Here is a 17,524-nt window from a genome sequence, read left to right on the forward strand (position 1 = left end):
TGGCGCGGGGCAGGGCGAGGGGCTGGGAGGAGGGGGGTACTTACAGTTAGGTGGGTCTCAGGAACACAGGAACTCGGGAACTTGGAGGAGCTGCAGCGGCAGGGGGAGCGACCTACCCTTGGGTCAAGGGTCGCTACCACTGTCGCGCAGCGGCCGCCATAAGAGGTAGGAGGGGGGGGGAGGGGTCAGCTGGGGGCGAATGGGAGCTGGGGGGCGGGGGCGTGCAGGAGGTCGCGGCGGGAAAGCGCGAGGGAGGGGGGGGGACAGGTAGAGTGAGAGGAGCTGGGGGAGGGGGTTTAGGGTGGAGGAGGGTGAGTGTTAGGAGGTTTGGAGATTAGGGAGAGAGATAGGAGTAGGGTTGTGAAGATAGGGGAGGGGGGGTTGTAGAGGTGGGTGAGGGAGAGAGGTAGAGTGAGAGGATAGGGAGATAGGTAGTAGAGGGGGTGGCGGGAGGGGGGGAGAGATAGAGAAATAGATAGAGAAAATAGATAGAGAAGTCGATAGATAGGGAAATAGATAGATAGACAGATAGGTAGGTAGGAGGAGGTGGAGAGTGGGGGAGTTAGATAGTGAGATAGGGAGCTAGAGAGATAGGAAGATAGGAGGAGTGAGGGAGGTAGATAGCGAACGGGTTAGCTAGGGGTGAGAGAGGGGGAGGCGAGTGAGGGAGGGGGATGAGGAAGGAGCAGGAGGGCAGGCTCGGGGGAAGAAGACGGAGGAGGTAGAAGAGCCGAAGACAGGAGAACAGAAGACAGGAGAACAGAAGACAGAAGAACAGAAGACAGAAGAGCAGAAGAGCAGAAGACAGAAGAACAGAAGACAGAAGCACAGAAGATCGGAAGAGCAGAAGAACAGAGAAGAACAGAGAAGAACAGAGAAGAACACAGAAGAACAGAGAAGAACAGAGAAGAACACAGAAGAACACAGAAGAACACAGAAGAACACAGAAGAACCGAGAAGAAGAACACAGAAGCACAGAGAAGAACAGAGAAGAAGAACACAGAAGACCGGAAGAACACAGAAGAACAGAATGGAAGAACAGAAGAACAGAAGAACACAGAAGAAGATTGCAGAGGGGGAGCGAGGAGGGAAAGACAGAGAGGAGGAAAAGAAGCAGGAGCAGAAGAGAAGGTGAGTGGCGCGGGGCAGGGCGAGGGGCTGGGAGGAGGGGGGTACTTACAGTTAGGTGGGTCTCAGGAACACAGGAACTCGGGAACTTGGAGGAGCTGCAGCGGCAGGGGGAGCGACCTACCCTTGGGTCAAGGGTCGCTACCACTGTCGCGCAGCGGCCGCCATAAGAGGTAGGAGGGGGGGGGAGGGGTCAGCTGGGGGCGAATGGGAGCTGGGGGGCGGGGGCGTGCAGGAGGTCGCGGCGGGAAAGCGCGAGGGGGGGGGGGGACAGGTAGAGTGAGAGGAGCTGGGGGAGGGGGTTTAGGGTGGAGGAGGGTGAGTGTTAGGAGGTTTGGAGATTAGGGAGAGAGATAGGAGTAGGGTTGTGAAGATAGGGGAGGGGGGGTTGTAGAGGTGGGTGAGGGAGAGAGGTAGAGTGAGAGGATAGGGAGATAGGTAGTAGAGGGGGTGGCGGGAGGGGGGGAGAGATAGAGAAATAGATAGAGAAAATAGATAGAGAAGTCGATAGATAGGGAAATAGATAGATAGACAGATAGGTAGGTAGGAGGAGGTGGAGAGTGGGGGAGTTAGATAGTGAGATAGGGAGCTAGAGAGATAGGAAGATAGGAGGAGTGAGGGAGGTAGATAGCGAACGGGTTAGCTAGGGGTGAGAGAGGGGGAGGCGAGTGAGGGAGGGGGATGAGGAAGGAGCAGGAGGGCAGGCTCGGGGGAAGAAGACGGAGGAGGTAGAAGAGCCGAAGACAGGAGAACAGAAGACAGGAGAACAGAAGACAGAAGAACAGAAGACAGAAGAGCAGAAGAGCAGAAGACAGAAGAACAGAAGACAGAAGCACAGAAGATCGGAAGAGCAGAAGAACAGAGAAGAACAGAGAAGAACACAGAAGAACAGAGAAGAACACAGAAGAACACAGAAGAACACAGAAGAACACAGAAGAACACAGAAGAACACAGAAGAACCGAGAAGAAGAACACAGAAGCACAGAGAAGAACAGAGAAGAAGAACACAGAAGACCGGAAGAACACAGAAGAACAGAAGGGAAGAACAGAAGAACAGAAGAACACAGAAGAACACAGAAGAAGATTGCACATTTATGTGGTATGTTGTATTCCGACCCACTATGATTTTGATTTTTAAGAAATTACCTAGTACTACATAGATTGGTTCTTAAAAGTCTTTATTATGCCTGTGGGTCCCTTGGATTTGGTGTTTCCACATCTGCTTCTGCTTGGAAGTTGGGCAATGTTGGTGGTAACGTGCAACATGTCTTTGGTTAGATGTGGATGTCTTGAAGTCATGCTCCCACCTCTGCAGGGATGGCACAGTGATGTGGCTTCTTCCACACTGGCTTGTTTAGGTTAAGGCACGTGTGGACCCCTGCAGGCACCCGTGCTTCTGGTTGTTTCTTCTTTATGCTGATTCCCTTCTAAGTCTAAATGATGATGTAATTTGCTGAAGGAAGGAGAGATGGATGAGGACCTCATGGTCCTGGTTCCATTACTGAAGCTGCATCACTGCTCTCCTTTCCATAAAGAGTCTTCATCCTTGCTTCACTCTCAAGAGGAGTTTCAGTCTTTGATTTATTATTCAGTGCCTATTGCTCCGGTAAGAGTTTTTCACCGGGCACCTTCCTTCCCACATTCTGGATAGTCTTAACCGCAGCTGCAGGAACCTCATTTTGGCTCATGCAAGGGACGATGCTGTTATGAAGCTGTGGCGAAGACCTTGCTGAAGGTTGGGGGCATGCTCGGAAACTAGGAGATCCCGTCTACTTCCCAATTCCCTGTGCATTGGTCCATGGAGTCTGTTACTTCGGGGAAAGTGAAAGATCCTGAGAAGACCGAGATCAATGTAATGGGACAAAGTGAGCCTGTCTCATTGTTCCTCCATCAACCCTGGGACATGAGACTCTTCCTCTCACTGCCCGAAAAGCTAGAAGTGTGAGGATGCTCATTGGCCTTGTGTTGTCTTTCAGTCTACAATTCATTCATTGGTTAAGGGGCCCAGGCTCCAGGTCTTCTAACTCTGTTCAGTTTTCCCACTTCTTCAAGCTAGCCACAGCTGAAGCTGACCAGAGCCCGCACCGTGGCCTTCCTGGACTCCTGAAACATCATCTACACTGGCCTCCTGAAAACAGCCATTACCAGAGTACAAAGCTGCTGCCCAGGTGTATCTTCACCTCTGAAAACAGGATCACCTCAAGCCTGCTCTGAAACTCTCCACTGGCCTCCAGTCGGAGCCAGGATTACATTAAAAAGTTTTTGTACTTTCCACAAAACCTTCTGGGTAAAGGCCGAAAATACCTGCAGAAATGAGCTCCACACCACAACATAGCAAGAAGCCGCTGCTCATTGGCTGCAAACCTACTTCATTAAGGTTCACCGAAGTGTATGAAACATGGAGGAAGATCTCTGAGAGGACAGGCCTCAGACTGAAAATGCCCTGAGCCCCCCCCTGAGATTTTAACCCAGTCACCCTCACTTCAGCAAACTCCTGAACACTGAAATATCTGGACTCAGGGCCTGAGTTAGAACTCGGCGGACGGGTTACTCCATCACAACGGTGACGAATATCATGTCCACTGAAATCTAAATCCCACTGAGTATAATAGGATTTGGATTTTGGTGGATGGGATATCCATCACCATTGTAACGGAGTAACCCGTCTGCCACGTTCCAAATCAGGCCCTCACACTTTATCGGATTACCTACATCAGTAGGGTTGCAACTTCCAGAGTGGTCTCCCACCCCATCAGCCTGGACTCACCATGCACGGCTTCCGTTTTCTGCTTACACCATATGTAATTTCTCACTATGCGCTTTGTATGAAGTAAAAGATTACACACATCACACTATAAAACTTCCAAATAAATAATGAATTGTACAAGCAAGGGACAGGGAGGGGTAGTGCCTAGAAGACATGTAGCAATGTTCATTAATCCTCTTTTCTCTTTCTTCTATAGTTCCTGCCTATGCCGTGGTTAGGGCTTGAAGAAGGTTCAGGGTTTGGCTGGTTGCTTCCTTTACTCCTACAGGCCTCTCGCGCAGGGCAGAGGTATTCAGAGTGAGTCCATTAAACTCTAAAAGGAGTTGGGAAAACAAAGGGCTTCTCCCTGGTGGGAGGCAGATGCCTCAATGGCACGAATGCTATGGGGAAGAAAAGAGACAGTATATTCAGGGCTGCTGGAATTATGTGGATCTGGGCTGCAGTGATTTCTGCATAATCTTGGAATTGCCGCATCTGCCACATAATCCATTATCTGATGCATAATCTACAGATTTTAACCAAAACATGTTTTAGCCCTTCACATAGGTTGACAGGTGATCTTTCAGTTGCCTATTGTATATTTAGATGATAAACTGGTAGTAATGAGGTGAAGTCTTTGTACAGACAGTATTACCATACGTAACAATGACACATTTATGAAGCAATACTATCACAAGATGTGCTGAAGAACGCAGCATAATTTGTCTTTTCTTGCCGCATAACTTGGTCCTCCCTGCAGGATAATTTGGTGCTTCCCTGTCCCATAAGTGAAGCTCCCCGTGCTAGGACTCTGCTCCAGGTTTCTTGGAAACAATGCAGCTGTCACTCAGTAGCAATTGTCACTCAGTACTGACATAAGAAATCAGAATAAAAAGTATAACACAATACAACAACATAAGAAAGAAGTAGATAAAATATATAAAACAAAACATATACAACTAAATGCAGAAAACATATACGAATGCATAAAAACAGAACTAAAGCTAAACATAGAAAACAAATAAAACAAATTATATAAGGCTAATAACACAAAACAGAGAAAAATACAACAAAACGTACAAAACATAAAACCAAAACAATAAAACAGAACAGATAAAATAGATAAAACATGTAAAAAAAAGCATATACAAACCATTTAGGGCCTGATTTAAGAAAAGTGGCGCTGCACTTAGCGCCCTTCTTCCGCTACCCTGTGAGCCCGGTATATAAAATACATCACACCGTGGTGCAGGGTACGGGGCGATAGCGTCAAGAGTTTTGCCGCTATTGATGTACTGTTCAGAGATAGCACCAAAATGTTGCCGCTAATCCTGAACAGTACATAGGGGCCCATTGTCACCAATGGTGTGCCCCCTTTTAACGCCTGCTTTGAGCAGGCGTTAAAAGTACCCGCAAAAAATGGCGCAAATAAATCTTTTAGATTTCTTTGCGTCATTTTTTTGCCCCCCCCCCCCCCTAACAGGGGAACACACCCCCCTTGCATACATTATGCCTGGCGTGGGCATAATGTGGTGCAAGGGGTTGCAAAGTAATACAATTATTGCATTGCACCATTTTATAAATGTGGCGCTACGTTTTTGGCCTCGTTTGGGCCACCTTTGCGTTAAAAAAATTATGCTAATGTGGCGCAAGGAGGTGCTAGGGCCTCTTAAATCTGGGCCTTAATACATATCATACATAGTTCAACAAACAGAGGCAGAAGGGCTTAGATTGCATTGTCTTCATCTCTCTTGGAAGAGGGAGTATTCTGAATGCTTAAGAGGGAGGTGCTGTGCACTGAAGTGTGGCCTAATTGAGTGACCTTTGACCTGCTTCAGCACACTTTTCCGAGAGCAGAAATAAAGTTTAGTAGCAAATAGTGCCTCCAGTATAGCTCCTCCACGGGACCTTTGTTGGTTTTGATTGGCACTCAGGGACAGTTCCTTGTACAATGTGTGAAAAATAGATTAGCAAAGTTGCCAGGGTGCCCAAGCCTGACAGATTTTAATATGCAGGTGCAGATGGCATGTCCTATCCTCCATGCGGTGTGGGTGGGGCGCGAGACAGTCCGTGTTAAGCTGTCAGGCTTCTGGAATGACAGGAAGTCCCGTGTGCCAATTAAGTCTCTTAACTCCCCTAACTTCCTTCATTGCCATGCCTGTCCCGGGTTTTTCAAAGGTGGCGCCAAGGCCCCTGGCGTCTGCAATGTCACACTCGTGATGTAACGAGTGCACAGGGAAGGAGGTGCCGATAGGTTGTCATTCGTAGGGGTTTGCAGCCTGCCTCACCTGTAATCCTGGCCCCGTGGTTTAGCCTAGGGTCATGTGTGTAAAAGTAATAAAGGATGAGACCCCGAGAGGTGGAGTGAAGACTCACAGCTCGGAAAGACTGATAAGTCCTTGCAGAGTCCACGTCTCATTGGGCCCTGGCCCCAGCCTGAGATTGCACACGTAGGTTCCCGACACCTCCAGTGAGGTGGGTGACTCCGCCGTGTGGCCCAACAACAGTACAAACTGGCGACGAGGGCGGGTGGTGACTTCACATTCCAGGGCGCTCGTTCACTACAGTTGTATGCGCCACAAAGGAACAGGGTGTTTGCACAGGGCAGGCCACACCCTCAGCAATGAAACCACACAGCGGGGTCAGCACGCTGCCAGAGATGCACTCTCATTGGCACCGTGCAACTGTAAAGGGAGCAACCGGAAGAAGGACCTTGGGCCCTGCCTCCGAGGCAACTGAGAGGAGAGGTGATATTCCATCATCCTCCCCCACAGACACTCCCCCAGGACTGCACAGCCTCCCACGCGGCATGAGCCAACACCACACCCTAGCACAAGGCAAAAGAGACACCACTCTTCAGACAGTCATAAGCCTTCCCACTCACAGTGCATCTGTACAGGCCCAGCAGCAGGGGTAGGAGCGCCCAACCCCCTACACAAGCACCACACCAGCCTACCAGGTAGCAAATGACTAACAAAACAAAAGAAAGGTGACCCCTGGTATCACGTCTGCACAAGAACGACACAGAAAGGGAAACAGAGGAACCGAAGACTGCCCACCTAATACAACGTGACACACATCACCCAAAGCGAAACCAAAGAGTTCAACCTACCTCCCATAGAACCATTCATCATAGAAAGCGCCCCATCCACACAAGCGTCCAGATGGAAAGACTGAATAGAACGGGTGAGCCTCTTCTTTGATGCTAAGAAGATAGAAGACGAGAGGAAACGTGCCATGATCCTTCACCTGGAAGGCAAAGAGTTACACCGACTAGCCAAGGCGCTACCAGAAGCGACCCCAAAAACACATGTGACCCTCTTAACATCACTCAATGAATACTTTACACCCATGGTCAATAGAGACTATGAGTGATCCATCTTCAGGCAAGCCAGACAACAAGAGAACAGATCCCATCCATGGTCAATAGAGACTATGAGTGATCCATCTTCAGGCAAGCCAGACAACAAGAGAACAGATCCCATCCATGGTCAATAGAGACTATGAGTGATCCATCTTCAGGCAAGCCAGACAACAAGAGAACAGATCCGTCAACATATTTTACACTAGACTCAAAGAGCTGGCAAGCACATGTGGCTTCACCAATGAAGGAGAAGAAATCCGGGGCCAAATCATTCAGGGCTGCATGTTGGCAAAGCTAAGAGAGCTCATCCTGGAAGAACCTGGAAAATCCATAGCAGACATCCTAATGATGGGTAGAAACAAAGTTCTCCAAAGCTCGAGCATCTCACGTGGAGGCTGCTCTACAAAAGACCATAAAGACAGAACCTGTTAATGCGGTCACATCAACCCCCCTCCAAGGAAACCCCTGGGGAAAGGACCATCACCAAAGTCATGTGGATTCTGCGGTAGCCCTGCTCACTGCCCACCGAAAGAAAAGAGATGCGCAGCCTGTGGCAAGGGCAACCCCTTTGCAAAAGTACCCCACTCCAGAAAAAAAGGGCCAACCCGAGCCACCGTCAGCACTCTAACAGATCCTCACAGTGACAGGGATGATGATGAAGAGGCTGAGCACATGGTCCACGCTGTGTTCACCGTGGGGATAGCAACACAAACTCAACATCACCTTCCCCAGTGTCAAGTATGTGTGGGCACCCATCCACTACTTGCCACAGTAGACACTGGGACATCCATCAACTTACTATCCAAAGAAATGTACCAGAAGTTACAACCACCACCGCGCCTCCAGAAAACGCAGATCAGAGTCTTTGAATACGGACAACGCCAACCGCTGGCCATTGAACCATCACACATGGGACAGAGTCCTACACCTAGGTCATCTTTGTCACGGAAGAGGACAATGGCATGCTGCTAAGGTGCGGAATGGCAGAAGCCCTGAAGATCGTCACCTTGGCCTTTCGGGTACTGCAGGAAGGAGTGACCCACATCATAGACAAATTCCCTGAGATGTTCAAAGGAATCGGATGCCTAAAAGAAAAGGAAATAACACTACACATTGACCTGACGGTGAAACCGGTAGCGCTGAGACACCAGAGGATTGCATTCCACTTGAGGCCTCAAGTGGAGAGAGCTGGAAAAGCTAGACATGGAAGGAATCATTGAAAAAGTATCTGGACCCACACCGTGGGTGTCCCCGATTGTGGTAACTAGAAAACCAAAGCAACCATTGGAAATGCACATATGTGTGGACATGTGGCTGCCCAATGGGGCAATCAAAAGGGAACAACACCTCAACCCCACTGTGACAACCTACTAGTGGAGCTAAGTGGACCTTGTTGGTTCTCCGAGGTTGACCTATGATCAGGATTCCACCCGCTGACCATGGCAGAGGAATCGTGGTACATAACCACCTTTTCGACCCATGTTGGCCTCCGGAGATATCCCAGACTGAATTTTGGCATCTTCAGTGCTCCAAAATACCATCCGAGAGATTCTAGGAGGCGTACCTGGTGTAATAAATGTCATTGATGACATCCTAATATATGCGAAGTCCATCCCAGGACACAATAGACGACTCAGAGGAGTTCTCCAAAGAATCAGAGACTCTGGCCTCACCTTCCACCAGGGCAAGTGCAAATTCCTAACCCAATGGATCAGCTTCTTCGGATATACATTTTCATCAGAAGGAAGAGCCCCGGACCCTGAAAAAGTATGCAACATCAAAGAAGCTGCCTCCTCCACCAGCGTATCCGAAGATCCGCAGTTTTCTAGGGATGGGGAACTACTGTGGCAGATTCATCCATGATCTGACCACACTGATGCAACCTCTCCGGGACCTCACAAAGTCCTCCACGCCCTGGCACTGGGGGGGGGGGCACAAGAGAGAGCATTTCAAGCAACCAAAGAGGCCTTATCTGCTGACACCACCCTTATGTACTATGACCCTCGGAAAAGGACCACCATTGCTGTTGATGCTGCACCAAAAGGACTAGGGGCGGTCCTGATGCAGTGACCAGTAGGAGGAGACTAGGTCCCAGTGGCCTTTGTGAGTCGATCCCTCACTTACACGGAACAACAATACTCTCAGATTGAGAAGGAGGCCATCGCTGTCCACTGGGGGTGCTGGAATTTCCACCTGTACGTTTATTGACAGCCGTTCATGATCACTACAGACGACAAACCCCTCATCCCTCTGAGGGACTGCGTCAAACCCACCATCGAGACTAGAAAAATGGATGCTGCAGCTACAAGAATATGACTGTCAGGTGGAGTACCGGCTTGGTTCCACCAACCCGACAGACTATCTGTCAAGGCACCCCATGGCCGCAACTCCTGGTGAGGAAGAGGACTCCCAAGAGACAGAGGAGTACGTCCAGTACGTGGCAGACCAGTCCCGTCCCCTGCCCATCTCCACGGACCAAATGAAACAAGGCACAACCCAAGACGAATGTCTACAACAGGCCTTGGAAGATGTGAGAAAGAATCAGTGGCACCGGTTTAAAGAGAAATGGATCCTGAAAACACCTGAGGCATGACACGTCATGGACAGGCTGTACCATGTTTGAGAAGAGTTAGTCGTTGACCCGGAAGGACGCCTGCTTCAAGGACACAGACTTGTCATCCCAACCTGCCTCAATGACCAGGTGAGACAACTCACCTAAGCCGGCGACTAAGAAATGGTCAAGACCAAGACCATCCTGCGCACGAAGGTATGGTTCCCGCTTATGGATGAGCAGGTAGGAGCCCTGGTGAGGTCCTGCATCTGGTGTCAAGTCACTGGTGCGGCATCAGCCCCGGTGCTCGTAATTACTGAAAGGGGTCACAGCAGCCTTGGATCTGAGCCTGATGGGAGATAGACAATGGTAGTCATCGATGACTATTCCAATTACCAAGAAGTAGAAGTCATATTGTCACCATGGCTCATGAAGTGCTGCCCAAGCTGGAAAAGATAATGGCCACACACGGACTGCTCAGAGAACTGTGAACCGACAATGACCCGCCATTTCAAAGTCACAAGATGGCTGAGTGGACCACCCCGAAGTGGCCACAAGCCAAAGGGGAAGCAGAACGTTTCATGAGGATGCTAAACAAGGTAATTCATGTTCGCACATGTCAACCAACAACCCTACGATTGTGCCATCTATGCATTTTTGAGGGAGTACCGCCAGATGCCTCATTCCACCACTGGACAAGCCCCAGGAGACCTTCTAATGGGCCGAGTGGTACAAGACTCCATTCCACATCCAAGGTGGACCCCTGCTCCACTGGATGACCAAAGAGTCCTCGCAAAAAAAACACCAACAATCCAATATCCCGCGCCTGCTATCACCACAGAGCATGACCCTCTATGCTCCGATTGGGGGACCATGTACTCCTCAATGACCGCTGTCCATGCAGCAGGTTTCGTCTGTCGTTTGAGAAATCCCCATTGATAATCACGCACCTGCATGGCACCAGAGTGACCGCTCGATGCGGGGATGAAGTGGTATCGAGAAATATTTTTCACTTTAAAAAGTTTCACTCGCCTGCAGTCCTGTGCACTGGGACAGACACAGAGGCACCTGTCAAAGAAGGCGGAGATTACGTCTCACGAGCCGGGTCCCCGCCTGACACGTCGCCAGAGTCGAGAGAGGTTGAGTGTGAGGCGAGTCAGCCCCCAAAACAGCCAGAACAGCTCAGCAGATAGGGATCCGGAAGTGGCCCCCACCCTGCCCGATGGGAGAAGCAAGTGGACCCGATACCTCCTGCGGGCCAATCTGGTCCCCTCCACGCAGCAAAAGGACTACCTGATGCACCAGTGAGTCCCCTGGACTAGAATATGAGGAAGATGGTTATGAGTATGTTCTGGGTTATTTGCAATTGTTCTAAAACAAGAGAGGAATATAATGTTTGCACTCGTGATGTAAGGAGTGCGCGGGAAAGGAGGTATCATCCGCAGGGGTGGACAGCCAGCATCATCTGTGATCCTATCCCTGTTGTTTAGCCCGGAGGTCACATGTGTAAAAGTAATAAAGGCTGAGACCTGGAGAGGTGGGGCCAGTGAAGACTCACCCTCAGGGCTTGGAACGACTGATAATCCCTCGCTGAGTCAGTGTCTCATTGGGTTCCATCCCCACGCCTGTGATAGCCCACGGAGGTTCCCGGCGCCTCCAGTGAGGCAGGTGACTCCGACTTGTGGCTGAACAACAGTACAGCGTCCACCTTCATTTATACCAAGGTGTCACTAGCTGATAAAATTTCCTTTGCTAAATTTACATTTAACAAGAGAGAAACGAGGATAAACTGGCGCAAATTTAAAAATGAAGACCTGGATGTGGGCGAGGATGGGCCGGTTTGCAGAGTGGAGGAATACCTAAGCACTGGTTTGAGGGACCTGGGTGCAAAAATAATGTTTTTTTTCAAGGACATTTTAAAAGTGTTTTGATATCCCTTGACCGGTGCCCTGTGCTGGAACAACTCTGGCTCCTACTGCACAGCTGGCCGATGGAATGTTCGGACTTCCGCCTCACTTGGACGTCACTTCCTGGTGCAGAGGAAGTCCGCCCCTACACACAGGAGCTCAGTATGAGCTTGGGAAGGTGGGCAAGTGAGTCAGCCCAGGAGGTTTGCAAAGAATTCTAAATCAGGCTAATCCTGCTGGCAGCATGAGAGCAGCATCAGGATTGGACTGGGCACCCTGGCTTTGTGCTCCCAGGCAGACGGGGAGCCTGTGCCTTCTGTCTGCAACCCAGCAGCGCAGCTCGGGTTGGAGACAGCTCAGTGCGCATGTGTGTTTGGTCGTCCTGAGACGGCTCACAAACGCAATGAGGGAAGTGCACACCGCTCACCCTCCCCTACCTGTCATCTCCCATGGCCCTGTCCCTAAAAAAATAAAATGATAATAAACATTGTTTTTAAAGCTTTGCAGCGGCTGCCGCTGGCAGGGGGCACCGCTGGAAAAAGCATCAGTCGGCACCCTGGCCCAGGCTGCCTGGCTCATCGATTTGACCTGCAGATTACTCACAGATTATGTAGTTTGTGTGTTAAACTTTGGAAATTTGGCACATATAACGCAAAATGTAGGACACAACCATTGACCTGCTGGTTACACGCAGATCCCTGTAGGGGCAAGCTGGTTACTGGGTCAATGGATACCCCAGCGTTAAAGAAAGCAGACCCCAGTGGGGTGGAAAATAATCCTAATCCCAAAGAAATTCTGTAAGGAAACTGTGCTGGACTCGTGAACCAAGGCCTTGTGGTTTGTGAAAAGAAGCTGATGACGTCTCAGACAAACCTCAAATGAGACCTGCTCCAGGTCACGACCTAAAACTACTTGTGACCATGTAGGGCTCACGCACCACCCGCTCGTCTAGTGGTCACCATCACTGAGGGTTCACCAACCAACTCAATTTTATTTACTTCATGAGTTGGAACTCCGAAGAGGTGCACATGTATGGATAATATTTAAAATTACATACGACAAAATTGAAATACAATTCCTATATAAAACAAGAATAAAGCACTACATCATCTGTAGAAAAATGAATTCATTCACAATACTCCCCGTCGAGCATAAATTCCATGATCTTTCTCAAACAGTACTATAGATACATAAAGTGCATCAGTAGAGGATTTAACTTCTTATGAGAAGACATTAGTCTCAACCCCTCTATCTCTTTACGATGTCTTCCTATACAGTGCAAGAAATGAGAGCCCCGGGGTAGGCCACACTTGTTACATTCCCGAAGACATATAGTATTGGCTAACAAAGGGACCGATAAAACATATACATAAAATCCAAAATAAAATAATCTGTAAAGTACGAGACAGCCAACCCTCTGCCTGTCACACATACATCACAGCACATTATCATTAGTATGCCCTACTAATCGTAGGAAACCCCCTCGACCTTATTACACAACAAAGTTGGTATAAAATGCCTCTGGACTGCCGAGGTAGTTCATGTACATTCCTATTATAACCACCAGTACGTGAAAGCTCAGTATAACTTCACCAACCAAAAACCCCATTAAACTGATTGCAAATAGACCTGGTTCACAAACTATTTCAAAGAAATAAAAGAACCAAAAATATCAAAACAAAAAAAAAACACGTTAACTAGATAGATGGGATAGGAACCCAAAAACCACTGAAAAAATGCCCGTTAGATTTAGCGACACAACCACGATCACAAGTTAATCAGATGCAAACTGTGGCTGAAATAAAGCATACGCTTGTACTGTGTTGGGGGCTTGGGTAGGAATATTACAACGTGTTTATTAAAAGATGGGTCACTCAGAGGCAGGGGACTTCTTCACTCACCGTCCACACACGAGGGCTTTGCTCGTGTTGTTCCTGCGACCTTCCCCGGCAGGCAGGAGCACTTCACTGTTTGCGACCTTTCCTCGATGCGGTTTCGGTTGCAGCATCGGTGGGCCGCAATCACCTCACAGGTGCCCCCGCCTGGAGCGGATGAGAAAACAGGAGGGAGCTTAAGTATGAGAAACTACACCATGTGGACCAGTGCTTTAAATGGGAAAAAATAAGTGCAGGTACTCATTAACATATACTAGTAGTGTGGTGGGTGGGGCTAGGGGCGGGGCTAAGAGCAAGACATGGGATACTTTGACTTATATACCAGTTGCAGCACATGTCAAGGCCCATGAGAAATGTGTTTGAACAAACAAAACAAGTTAACTCGTTAAACGAAATGTAAGCGAAACACAATGCTATTTATCTTACTGGCAAACATATTTGCTGTTGTTTTGCACAATACTATATATTCTTGAACGTGCACACACAGAAAGAAACAAGCAGAGGCGCACACTCAAAGCATTCCACACAGTCCTCCTTAAAGTGCCCCGATTCTCTCTCTTTCATTCGCTTTTCTCTCACACAAAGACACACACTTACCAGCAGGCAAACACACATACATAAGCAAACCCTCGTTCAAGAGACTCAGGTGGGATCAAAGCCATTTTAAACTTTCCTCCCATGGCTTTCTTAGTTGTCACAGCTGGGCTGCCTCAATTCCTGTGTTTACACAAAAGCACACGAGTGTGTAAATGTGATTGACAGCATAGGGCCTGAATGGACCCTGTTCTGACAAACACAGCGTGATTGTAAATACCCAGACATTAGGCACATAATCCCTGCTGAATAGCTCAGCGGGGCTAAGTTTAGGGCGACAGAAGCACCTTTGCTGTCAGAGGCGGGTTCAACTCTGAGAGCCCAGTGCTCACCAGCACTAGCAGCTAATGAGCCTACCCTTCATGAGTACCGGCACTCTCCTTGGCAGCAGAGAAGTGCCGGTACTCAGAGTGAAAAAAATAAGAAGTGCCGGTACTCAGTACTGGTGAGTACCGGCCCATTTAAAGCACTGATGTGGACAACCAAACCTGCAAAACAAATAGCAAAGCAGCCTGGATCCCAACCACTCACTTTATAGATGAGAACTGTGGTAATTACCCAACATTCATGTAACTGGGTCTAAATGCAGTAATATGACTTGTGTAAATTCAAACAAAGCGCTAATCACATTCCTGCCTGTAAAGAAAACCAAAACCTCGATTTAGAAGAATATTAAAATACCAGAATTACAACAAAATTAAAATACAATCGTGTGCAGTGCAGATTTTTTTTTTTTACATTTTATTTATACTTGGAGTCTCAGTTCTGCACTAACTTGGGGAATGCCTGCTTCACTCGGGGTAATGTGTGAACGGACTACCAAGGCCTCCGGGGCTTGCATGAGCTTCTGCATCGGTTTCCTGCAGGAGGCAGCAGCCGCCCTCCAGACCCAGGTAGATTCGAAGCCACTGCCATCTGCAGGCGCTCCCTGGTATTCCACAATTCGAGGACCCTGCAGAGCAGACTTAAATTGTCCTAAGTGCAGCTCAATGAAACATTCCCTTTTATCTGGTATCAGGTTTCCATCGGCATCATGTCATGTTGACAATCTCGTGGTCATGTGACCTGCGAGTTGGGGATGCCATATTTCTCAGAAAACAATATTGACAGTTTGTTTATTTTCTGCCATTCTGGAGCACCCAAGAGGTGGTAAATTAAAAATCATTTGTGTAAAATTGTCTGAATTCTTTTGAAACTGGACACTTGCCACTTGGTTTGCTCTAATAATCATCCTGAAACTATTTACACAGCTCTAAACACATTTTCAACTGATTTCCCTCTGTGTCTTCTTTAGGTATATTTCACTGCTTTTGCCAATATTTATACCACCCTGAATAAAAAATACAGGACAGGGAGGTAAATAAACGGTTATGTGGCAACCCCACCTGTGATGTCTTGGTGCATACATGTGACATCACAGCACCCGGCTGTGCACCTGGCACTGGGTGGCAATATGAACCATCAGACCCCACAGCACTGCAAAGGAAGCCATGAATCAATCACCTGAGGGTGCAGAATGTGGGCGTTGCCAGCCTCTGTGCAGCACCCGCCACCTCAGTGACAGAGGTGCTAACAACGTTCACAGCGAGGACTCACACCTCTGGTGTGCAGAAAAGCCAGTCTGCTAAGAATAAACCTAACAGAAATGTGTTCACGGGGGGGGAGGTTTCATCTTGGGGGGGAGGGGAGGGCAGGACATCAGACACCCCTATTCCCAAGGAAGAGGCCCAAAAGTCAATGGGCGTAAAACAGGGTCATTGGAATGAAGTGTTTCTGCAGCCACGGTGTTTTCCACAAAACTATGGATTTGCCACATAATCGAACATTTGCTGCACAATATGCTGATTTTACAAAAATAATATTTCTCTCTCACATGGATAAAAAGTTACTAAAAACGGAGCAACATATGTCACCACACTGTGAAAGACCCTTCGCAAAACGTGACTGGACACCTTTCAATTGCCGATTGTTAAATTTGACTGTGAAACTGTTAGTATTGAAGTGGAACCCTTGTCCAGACAGTGGTACCATGTCACAAAGAAAATATAATGTAGTAACAATACCATCGCAGCATTAGGCCGCTTCAGTTTCTTGCCACATAATTATGCCAACCCTGCTACATAAATTGGTCCTCCCCTGTCATATAATTCCAGTGGCCCTGGTGTAATGTCACCAGAACCCCATGTTACCAATAATGCATTGCTGTAGTCCTGGGCTTTTCTTTTACAAACCACTGTTTTCAGGTATGTTAGTTCAATTGGATTAAGGAAGCATTTGGAACCACAATTCCCAGAGTGCACATGGTTGTTGAATGAAAATTCAGGTCGGGACTACCGCACTCTGTCTGCCAACAAAGCCCTTGAATCTTGTGCCAGGACAGGCTAAAGGAATGAGCTTTGCAGGCAAAGGAGAAGCGAAGCTCCTTAAGCGAGTCTGCAAAACTGTGTCTTCTCTTCATGAAATTCAGCTTAAATAGGAGGTTGCACTGTCGTTTGCTGATCAAGCTCATTTTGCTGCAGCTCACGTAGATTTTCTACTCTAGCTTCTGCTTTCTCACTGAGAGTCACAACTGTCAGCAACCACCTGGGTTAGGAAAATCTCACTGGGTGCCCTCCTAGCCCCTGAAAATCATGCTAGGGGATGCCAATTCTCACGTACACTCACTAACTTACTGTTGGCGAGACACGTATCAGATCAATTTTTCCGGAACTCTGGTGGACCGGAATTTATCACCCACTCCAACAAAAAATCTGCAATGTATGGCAATGTTAGCTGGAAAAAACGGTGATGCAACAAAGCATGCACCATCCGCCGCCTTTTTGGCCTTGACTCCAATTTTTTTGAGATTTCAGGCACAGAAGTTTGTGTAGGAAAACAAAATTATCACAGGCATAGTTGAGCTCAAACCAGGAAAACTTTCCAGTTTGGTTGGGCATGGAATTCAAAACACAGCACGTGCCCATCAGTGGCATTAAAATTAAGTGCCCCAAACATGGGGCGCTTCGTGCAGGACAAGCTCAAAGACCTATCAGAAAATACGTTTTTCCTTCTTTCCAGAACTTGAGATGATCTTTGCCAGAGCCGAAGGTTACAGCATTCTCATCTTTCGGCTGGGAACAGAGACGCCCATAGGTAGGCTATGTTATGCATGTTTTACAATAATGTGTACAGCCACCAATTATTTGTCCCCACAGCACTTCTCAGTGCAGACGTATATGTCTGATGCAGTGGGTTTCCACTGAGTGGCCATCCGTGGACAGACCATGCGCAGTATTATGTATTTGGGGTTCTGTTAGATGTTGGGTGGTCTCTATGGTTGTGCTCCGAATGGGTGAGTGG

The 17,524-nt window shown here is 48.2% G+C and overlaps 1 protein-coding gene across 1 annotated transcript in view; it reads right to left on the reverse strand.

Annotated features, from left to right (window-relative positions):
- LOC138261005 (chemokine-like protein TAFA-1) overlaps positions 1-17,524 on the reverse strand; it is a 232,744-nt gene that overhangs the window by 40,636 nt on the left and 174,584 nt on the right. Inside the window, exon 3 of the mRNA XM_069209596.1 lies at positions 13,598-13,738. Coding sequence (XP_069065697.1) covers positions 13,598-13,738 — 141 coding nt within the window. The remainder of the gene's footprint in view (positions 1-13,597; positions 13,739-17,524) is intronic.

This window comes from Pleurodeles waltl, chromosome 10 (genome assembly GCF_031143425.1).
Source record: "Pleurodeles waltl isolate 20211129_DDA chromosome 10, aPleWal1.hap1.20221129, whole genome shotgun sequence".
Taxonomy (NCBI): Eukaryota; Metazoa; Chordata; class Amphibia; order Caudata; family Salamandridae; genus Pleurodeles; species Pleurodeles waltl.